Source organism: Hipposideros armiger, unplaced genomic scaffold (assembly GCF_001890085.2).
Source record: "Hipposideros armiger isolate ML-2016 unplaced genomic scaffold, ASM189008v1 scaffold_162, whole genome shotgun sequence".
In the NCBI taxonomy this organism is placed as follows: Eukaryota; Metazoa; Chordata; class Mammalia; order Chiroptera; family Hipposideridae; genus Hipposideros; species Hipposideros armiger.
In genome coordinates this window covers 826083-836171 of record NW_017731512.1, presented here as the reverse complement: position 1 = coordinate 836171, position 10089 = coordinate 826083, and the positions used below count along the sequence as shown (strand labels likewise).

General features: G+C 38.2%; 1 protein-coding gene across 6 annotated transcripts in view; it reads right to left on the bottom strand.

Annotated features, from left to right (window-relative positions):
• Positions 1–462: 462 nt before the first annotated feature.
• COL12A1 (collagen type XII alpha 1 chain) overlaps positions 463–10089 on the bottom strand; it is a 114233-nt gene continuing 104606 nt past the window's right edge. For 5 of the 6 annotated variants that reach the window (XM_019651600.1, XM_019651599.1, XM_019651603.1 and 2 more), the window contains 6 exons: positions 7829–7864; positions 7659–7725; positions 5886–6074; positions 4858–4926; positions 3700–3870; positions 463–1499 (listed from right to left, as the gene is read on the bottom strand). In XM_019651600.1, the coding sequence (XP_019507145.1) occupies positions 1327–1499; positions 3700–3870; positions 4858–4926; positions 5886–6074; positions 7659–7725; positions 7829–7864 (705 nt within the window). In that variant the 3' untranslated portion in view covers positions 463–1326. Of the gene's footprint in view, positions 2694–3699; positions 3871–4857; positions 4927–5885; positions 6075–7658; positions 7726–7828; positions 7865–10089 lie in introns of all 6 variants that reach the window. The other variant, XM_019651602.1, reaches the window with a different exon arrangement.

Sequence of the window (10089 nt, the reverse complement as noted above, 5' to 3'; positions counted from 1 at the left end):
TCAAACCAACATTTACATTTTTTTATATTTATAATGATGTTATTGGCATTTGTAAAAGTGCAAAAGGAAGGTATCAGTAAATGTAAAATTTTCCATTAAGGAATTTCCCATTTTGCAATTAAACATGCTATTGGGTAAAGTATGGTATAGGAAAGTGATTAAATGCATACAAAATCATGTGGGTTATTTGATTGTTTGGGGTCTCCTAGGATACCCAGTTGTTTTTTCCACCAACCCACACATCCTCTCCATTCCTAATAAAGCCTTTGGAATCAGCTTGACTTTTAAAGTTTCTCACCACTCTCTTTCTATGACTTCACCATATCATTAAAAATCTAAAGTTATTTAGCATAATTTAATATATTAGCAAGATGTGTAACCGTATCCAAGGATAGAAACTTGTTTGTTTGTAACAACCGCCTAAACAGTCTCAAAGGCCATTCAAAGAAAACACAGACCATGTCAAATTTTCAGTAGTTTTATTGAAAAATGCCTCTTTTGTTTCAGAAATAAATAATATAAGGCAGTGAAATTCACAATCTGCAGTTAAAATATAAAAGCAGCAATTCTATGTTCATAGTCTTGCAAACATTTCCAACTGCTTTTGATAACTAAGAAACATTATGTTCTGAAAAAAAAGTTCATACTAAATATACAACACAAACATGCAATTCCATCTCTGCAGAATAATCTGCAATTTGGCATAAATGTTAGTGTGTCTAAAAGGAGGTTTAAGGCAATATGAAACTGTATCCAGTTGATACAATAATTTCAGCTACATGGTTTAAGGTCTGTGGTTGTTAAAGGAGATGTATAAGAGCATTCTATGCCATAATGTATAACAGAAGATAGAAGAGGAAGATAAATAATTGCAATGGAGTTGAGTTTTCCCTCCTGTTTGGTTTGAGGAGGGGAATTACTTGAATCGTGGCGTAATTGAATTGCAAATAGGTATTGGAAAAGATAAACTGCCCTCTGGAAATACACAGTAGTTCTGGGTTCCAAGACTTACTGCTTAACCTAAGAGTTTCACTGAGGCTGCCCGCTGTGCAAACTAAAGGCACAAGGCACGTTCTCTCCTTGCAGCTTTTGTGAACGAAGTATTTTGCAAGCATTTCAAGGGCAAAGGCAAGATGTCTACAGATTGCGTGCAGCGAGCTAGGCTTCCTGCAGAAACAAGGTTCTCTACAGTCAGAAAAGGGTACTCTTGGATGAAGCAACGCCGGAAGAAACATCGCAGATAAGACGTACACTGCTCTATCTGACCTGTAAATGAGAAACCCAACACCTCCCCCCAGCCTGGCCGCGCAGGGCGCAGTCTCAGGTTCACTGCCACGGGCCACGGGGCAGGGCGCGCCGCCAGCGCGCGTGGGGAGGATGTTCATCCGCAGGCTCGTCGGCGCCGTAGTCCTCATACTCGTCTGTCCGCTCTGGCTCCACTGGCACGATGAAGGGCTCGCGCTCAGGCAGGTAGGCCCCGCCCTCGGGCACGTATGGCTCTGTCCGATTCAACATTACAGTTATGGCATGATTTTGGTAGGTACACACACAGCAAAAGCTAAATCATCACCTGAGGTGACAGCACTCCAGTCTTAATCTCATAACTATAAATAAATTACAATGTGCTGATTACTTCCATTTGCAGAGAGAATTTGGTGATGCTCAAATAATGTAATGGCACTTTAAAAAAAAAAACCTTCAAAGATCCAGCAGTAAATACAATCATTGCACAAATACCTGGAAAAGGTCAGAGACTGGGCCAAAGAACTGTAAACGCAGGACCTAGGTAGGATTTTCGCAAATCCCCAAGTAACTGTTCATGACTTCGAACTCCTCAATTCAAAGAACAGTTTGGGAAGATGAGGAGGTGAGGGGAAGGTTTGTTGACTCCTAGACACTTAACTCTGGAGGTGAAAATCAACTATCACCCGGGAATATACAGTACATGACATTTCTCTGTGGCTGTCTCTCCCACAGACTGAGTTACAGCTGGTGGGTGAGGAACACCCGTGACTACAGTGACACAGGAAGAAAAAAAGTGATTATAAAACTTTGGTTCGAAAATTGCAATTACAAAACCCAGATGAGAGTACATGTACAAAAAAATAATAATCATGAGACACATGCCCTGAATCAGACACATCGCTAACAAGCAAGAGAGGAGATTCCATTCGGGGTTATTCCGGCACAGAGCAAGCGGCAGGCTTTGATGCAGAAGCTGATTGTAGAATTGTTAAGTGATTTTAGTGGACAGGATCACATACAAATCATTTACAAGCCACAATTAGTTTATTATTTACAGAAGACATTTCTCTTTAACCAGGTTAATTCTTTTTCTCAAAATGGCATCATCTCCGCTGGTTAGTAGTTTTATTACATGCCTCTTTCACAACTGAGGCTTCTCATGGCTGTGTGTTTCAACTTTTTTTTTTAAATAATATTTTTCTACATTATTACTGAAATGCATCAGGCTTATAAATTAACACCACTGCGTTTTTGTCTCAGTCAAGTTAGTATAAAGAGTCTCCACCCTCCTTTATGATGTTGACCCGGTTCGTTAACCATATCTGTGGTGAGATTTCCATACAGACTCATTTCCTAATAAGCATGTGCGCAAACATCTCAGAAACAGGATTTTCATGTATTCAAACTGTAAGCAGCACTGGCGACTTAGAAAATTTGTTAGCCGGAACCTGAAACAGGTCAAAGATGATAGTTTTTAAAAGTTGAATTACTATGCAAAAAATATATATACACATCCATCTAAGTATGTAATGGTTAAAGTATATATATATATATATCCATATATTTCCAGTTATTCACACATACCATAAGGTAGAGGTAATTAAAATTTATTTTATAAAGCATTAAATTATAATTTTGTGAATGGGTTGCATGAGAAATTTACATTAAGATTCATGATGACTTTTGATCATATGTAAGTATTCACATAAATATATAGATATATAGATATTTAGATATTCAACTACTCATGCACTATTTGCTAGTAGCCAACCATATCAAACAGCAGTTTCATTTTTAAACTTGCAAGATGCTTGAGGGTGCGCTGATGAAAAGGTCACTGCTGACCACAGCATGACTTTCTTATTTCCAGTCAGCATATGTCCCCTTGTCCCCCCACTCCCCAAAATCAGACATAAGAGAATTGAAAACACTAGAATTTTACTACTAACTCTTTTTAAAAATTAGGTCCCAGATTTTGTAAATATTAATTCTATTAACAGTGTGAGACAGTGAATTATTTTCAATTGTCTGTACCAATTTATCAAGTAACTTGCCAACACATTAGATTCCCAAAACAATTTTTTATATATATCCTTAGCATTCTACAATCATATTCAACAAACCCATATTCCCAACCTTTAGGTTAGGGGGGAAAAAATCAATTGATAGCATTCTTTCAACATCCAAGAGAAATATGGAGAGTTTTATGATGTGATTTGGTAAATGAAGAAATATTGGAAGGGAGAGAAAATAATTACTCAACTCCTAACAGTAAAATAATGTTTTATGCTTTGAGAGAGAACAATCTTACTACATAGTCAGAACACACAACTGGAAGAATTGCTATCTTCAAGAAATTCTCAAATCAACCTTCCTTCAATCCTAGGGAACTTCATTTCCATGAACAATCTTTAATTCAGGTGAATTTGCATTCCTACAATGGCAACAACATACCTGGATAGCCTTGCCCGTTGTATGGGATGCTGGCACACTGGGACGAGTCACAGTATCCAGGAGGACCTGGGGGTCCTCGGATACCTGAGTTTCCAGGGCGACCTGGGGGGCCAGGGGGACCTCTTGAACCTGTGGACCCTGGTGGACCTGTTCTGGATTCTCCTTGTGGACCTAGTAGAGGGTTGGAACAAAAATTTCCCCTCTTGTTAAATGTTTCTCCTGAAGCAGTCAACAATACTTGAGGCACCTCCACTTCCTCTAGACTAGACAATTCACTAGTGCATGGTAAGAAAATATTTCCTTTAGAAGTCACCAATATGAACCAAAGTGTGGAACTTTCTTACCAGTGATTCATCAGGAGTTAATGCCAGAACTCCAACTACTTTAATGATTTTATTGAAAGAAAAGTGATTTAGCAAGAATTAAGCCAAACTAAAGATATCAATGTGTTCTCTGGTTTGTTCCTACTCTCACAGATAAGACTACCTGCAGAAAATAGCTATATTAGCCACATTGGACGCCAGGAAAACACCTAAGTGACTGCTCCACGCCTGCAGACTGTGTAAGCAATGTTATTTCTGGATCAAGTGATATTTACAGTTAACATAAATGTAAATATAACCACTAGGGCTGACTTTGGTTGCAAAAGCCCCATGGACCTTACAATGAAGAAAAAAAATTCATTTTCAATCTAGTAAAAGAAATGCATAAAGCAACTAGATAGCTCTTATTTCTTTCCAAAACATCAATGAAGAACCTGTAAGTGAAATGTTGCAATGTGTCAGGCTTTTTAGTGAGAATATATATTTTTCAGTCTTCTAGCAACATCTTGAAGGATATTAGATGAAACAGGAAATGACACCATCCTTAAAGGCTATAAGACCAAACAAAACAAACAGGAACTTCATAAAAAAGAAAACAGTAACCTTCTGTGTCACTGAAACTCACACCCTCATATATTAAAGTTACAGTGAATGCTTAATAGAACACATTCAAACATTTTTTGAGTAAAGAGAACATAAAAATGAGGAGGTTATACAAGTTGAACGTCTTGCTAAAATATATGCCATGATGGTAGGCGTGCCTGAAGCTAACAGAAGGACGTTGTATGCTCTCAGCAGTTACACCTTTTATTACTCGATGTACTAGCAGACCTACCTGGGGGACCAGGCGGCCCTCGTGCTCCTGGAGACCCAATACCCCTTTCACCTTTCTCTCCCGGCAAACCTAAGGAAGGACGAAAAGATAAAACTCAAGAGAAAAATTACCTGGAAACATACAGTTTTTATTTTAACTGATAATACTTGACTCAATTAATTCATTTCCCTTAGTGAAAGCAGAACCTAATTTTTCACAGAAGTTCACTCTTTAAGCCAAATTCTTTCTAGACATTTGTGTAATTCCAGATTCATGGCCAAGAAACAAACCTGGCAACAAGTCAGGGGGAAAATTATTTGAAGGAAATAAACATGTCTAATACAATTTTTTAGAAACAATTAAGAACAGGAATCCTGAGTAAATAGTTACAACTCGTTGAAAAAACATCTTAAAGCTCTCTTATCTTCAGTAGCTCTGTTAGTGCATCATCCACACCATCAGAATTAGAGAAGTATCTAAGTTTCCTCTAGAACGTTAACTACTACTTCGAGGAAAGCCGAGTACCCAGAGTCCTAAAACATCTGGAATCAGATAATCTTATTTTTTTTCTTTTTTTCCTTCAATTACACTTATCTACCATAAAATTAAAGCCAAACAAACACATAAGACCAGTGCCAGACCCTGAATGAAAGAACCAAAACATTTTGGATCTAAAACTGTAGGACTGCTTAAGTACCTTCGTTGCTGCCCAACTCTTGTCAATTATAATAATTAATAAGATTTTAGTGCCTGGATGTATTCAATTTATTGCCAAGATATAGTTTTTCCCATGAACGACAACAACAACCAGAAAATACTATTATCTTTACTGAGATCTCCTGACAAAATCCTGTTTTCTAACATATGGATCTCTATGGCTTCTGGCCGCCTAAAGAAGACAGGTTTGTAGACACACAGCTATTCTGGGGCTGTCCAAACAAGACTAAAGTTTGTCAAGTCCAATCTTCCGCATGCTTTTTAACCTGCCCCAGCTCCTGTACTTGCAAGATTTTTTCCTTTATCCCTATGCAGCAGCCAAAAATGCGTACCTCGTTCTCCTGGGGGTCCCTGCATCCCCGGTGTGCCCGGGAAACCTGGTCGCCCCCCAGGTCCTGGTTCTCCTCTGGCTCCTGCGCTACCTGGAGGGCCTGGGGGACCTGGAGGGCCTGGCTGGTTGCGACTGGAGTGGTAATCATTTGGAATCTGATTCAGCATTTGATTGAATCTGTTCATCTGACCTACAAATAGAAAAAGACTTGTTAGTAAGAAACCCAATAAGGGAAGAATGAGAGGGTGAAACTGTTTGCTCTTTGTGTCTGGTGAAATGCACTTCTATTCCTCCCCCTCCAGGAAACATTCTAATTATGACCCTAAAAATAAAATAAAACACTCCAGCCACCAAGGACAAAATGATCCCTGATAAATAACTGTCTCCACAAAATACTGGCCGAGTAAGCCACAAGCATTACTATAAACATGAGAGTCATAAAAGTTTAATATGGCTCTGATAGAAAGCGCTGAGGTTTGCCAGATGATGTCACTCAAAAGAGAAGCCTTCTTTTTATTACTATTAAATTTATTGGGGTGACAATGGTTAGTAAACTACATAGGTTTCCAGGGTATATTTCCGTTCTTGTGTGTACCTAAGGCAGAGATAATCAGGCTTTAGTACATTGGAATCACTTGTGGGGTATGTTGAAAATACAGATTTCTGGGCCTCGTCTCCAAAGACAATGATTCACTATGTTTAGAGTATGGCCCAGGAACCCTCATATCTAATTAGCAATGTAGGTGATTCTAAGGCAGGTGCGTCTCAGGGCCACACTTGAAGAACTACTGATTAAGGCTTCTGAAAGAGGGGACCCTGGGTTTAAGGCCACAGTTGGTTTGCAGGCACTGAGCTTTATTACATAATCTGCTTCATGGAATAAGAAGAAAGAGTCTGTGAAAAATAAGGAGACAATAAAAATTTCCTCACCAGACGAGACAACATAAATTGGTAACTACAATATGGCCTCAGGGATAGAAAAGACAGTTTGGGGAATATAATCAATAATGTTGTAAATACTTCTTAGGGGGCCAGAAGGATTCATGTCTTGTTAGAGAGACCACTTCATGGACGGTGTAGAGGCCTGACCACTGCACTGTACATCTGAAGCTGCCGTTGAATAATATTATATGTCAACTATAATTTAATGCTTATATAGTCATGGGATGTGGAGTAGAGTGTGGGAATGGAGTCAATGGAATTATAATAGATATGTATGATATCGGGAGGAGGGGGGAGTGGAGCGATGGATTGGGGGAGTGGGGCTGTCACTTTGTGAGGGGTGAAAAGGATAACTATTGCATTGTTTTGTACACCTGAAACTAACAATAATTTTTTTTAAATGTCCCCACCAAAAGGGACTTTCTATGATCAAGTTAATCTTGGTGAGCCTCCTTCCTTAAAGTCATAGAATAACTTCAAGTTCATAACTTGAAAGAGCCAATGTTTCCTGCTTCCATATATACACAGATGAAGATCACTGAAAATCCTACAATATGGAAACTGAAAAGCCCTCTTAAAATATGATTTTGTATCAGACCAAATATAAAGATAACAGGTTTTATGCTATCTTGAGTAATTATTTTATCTTAATGAAAAACATTAAAATATCACTAGCCTTATCTAACAGGGTATAAAATTGACAATGTATACAAATAAGAGATCGTCAAACATGAAATAGAAACATATATCTTAAAAACTTAATGATTCAAACTCTGCATTTTTCTACAAATAATTAAAAAGCATTCATACATTAAAAAATATATTTTTTTACCACTTATCAATTGTTCACAGACTTGTCTTGCAACTGCCCGCATCATGTTCTGGGAAGCCATGTCTCCCTTGGTAATTAAATCAATGAGAATCATTAGCATGTTACCTAGTTTCAGACTTCAATGTTTAACACAAAAACTAAATGTAAGTCAAATTTTAAGAAATACATACTCTATCGCCTTTCTCTCCTTTCAATCCAGATGCACCCTGAAACATAGGGATTTTATATATTAGAAACTGACAAACATGGTCTAAAATGATTCATAAATGGACATGATAAAAAAGAGCAATATCTGCTTTCTAATGAGTTAGCAAAATGACACTTCACATTTATATCCATGTTACTCATGTTTTGCCTCTCTGTAAAAATGAACCTAATTCCCTCTCCCACCCCACTCTCTCTGAAACACGTGTCCTCCAAAAGAGTGCTGAGATGTGAATTTTATGATCGCAATTTAGAAGTTATGTACTATGCATACATTTTATGATATGATTCACAATATAGGCCTGGAACTGAAATGCGTATAAAAATTGCCCTGGGCACCAGTATACTTTTCTTTTACATCATTCTAGCTGGGTAACTTAGCTGGTTATTGTAGATTGTCCATGAGGTTAATCTTGGTTCAGTTCTAGTAAGAACCAATGGGCTTTTTGCCAATTCCCTAAATAAACATATATCTCTAACTTCTTCCAATGATTTTTTTTGTGTGTGTGCATTGGGTATAAAAGGAACCACATGTCTCCTTTATTAAATAATTCATTCCAAATGGTGGGCCTACATCTAAACACAACTACAGAATATTTGTTCCTATTCTATCAGGCTTCTCACTGGCCATGAGAGGACCTTAGAAAATGTTTTCCTTACAGTATAAGAAGTTTTTGTCTTTTAGTAATGTATTTCCAGGCTGCCAGCTGCTATCACAGAAGGAAGATCCAAACCATTGACAAATCTGATGTTCAGATAATACCAAGCTATGTCTTAGGGTCTCCAAGACTTTTGCCTGAACCACGTGAATATTCCGCTAACGGGCTTCCTGCTTCCTGCTTCCTGTTTTGCCCCTTTAGAGTCTATTCTCCACACAAAAGCCAGAGTGATATTTTTAAAAGGAAATTTAGACCATGTCACTCTCTTTTGGTCCCAAGAGATCCCCAAGACACAGAGAATAAAAGAAGAATTCCTTATCGTCATCCACATGATCACGGCTGCCCAGCTATCTGACCTCGTCTTTCATTTCTCTCCCATCACTCTCTTGATTTCAAGTACCCAGCCAGGCCGCTCTGCTGTTTCTTTCACATGCCAGGCCTTTTATTCATGCTGTCCCCTAAAATCCTCTTCCCACAGCTCTTCAAACAGCTTGCCCCTTCCCCTCATTCCAATGTCACTACTTTACACAGGTTCTAACTACTGTTCTCTAAAATAGCCCTCTCCCCACCACCTCAATTACTCTCTAACCCTTTAGTCTGTTTCTTTTTCCTTCATATCATTCATCATCACCAGAAACTATATTATTTATTTACATGGTTTTTGTCTATAACCCCCACTAGAATCTCCATAGGGCAAGGACTTGGTCTTGTTTATTGCTGTATCCCCAGACCCTAAAATACTAACTAGCACACTTAGGCCCTATACAAATAGGTGTTGAGTAAATGAATAAAATATTCCACAAGCAGCTCTTGAAAATATCCACTATCCAACATCAGGTGTTGTAAGTTGGCAAAAAGATATCAACTGGTTATAATAGCTAATGTCATAAACTAATCCGGATTGAGCCAAACTCTCTGCTAAGACCTTTATACACCTATCTGCTAGCTTGGATTTTAGAAATTAAAGGTAAGATAGAGTAATGAAGAAAAGGAGAGGCAATTTGTCACCTTAGAAGGATAAGATAAAGAGGAAAAAGACGGTCAATAAGGTCCAAATAAATGTTACCAAATTATAATAAGAAAAATTGAAGTTTGACTCTCCCTTTGCCAAAAGTACTATACTCATGAAAATACTATTATTATTGAGTTTGGAGCCTTTTGTAAATTTCAGGGATTTTTTTTTTTTTTACATTGACTGCTACTTTGAGATTGTTCCTGGGGTGATTTTTAATTTACTGCCACTCTGAGATTGTTCTAATATACATGGTTTGTAGAAATTATCTTTACTGCCAGAATCTAAAGATCACATTTCAAGTCAAGGAAGTGGAAGTTTCTTTCAGGTTTCTAGCTGTAGATATCAATTACATCAGTAATATTGTTACAGGATTCTCTTATTTTGGTCATAGTAAAACAAAATAGAGTGCCGGCTGAGTGGCACGATGGGTAAGAACTGGCTTGGCACGCCAGAGGGCCCCGGTTTGGATCCCACATGAGGGCCAGTGACACTGCCCTCTACAGCTAAGATGCTGAACAACAGCTCGACCTGGAGCTGGGCTGCCATGAGTCGC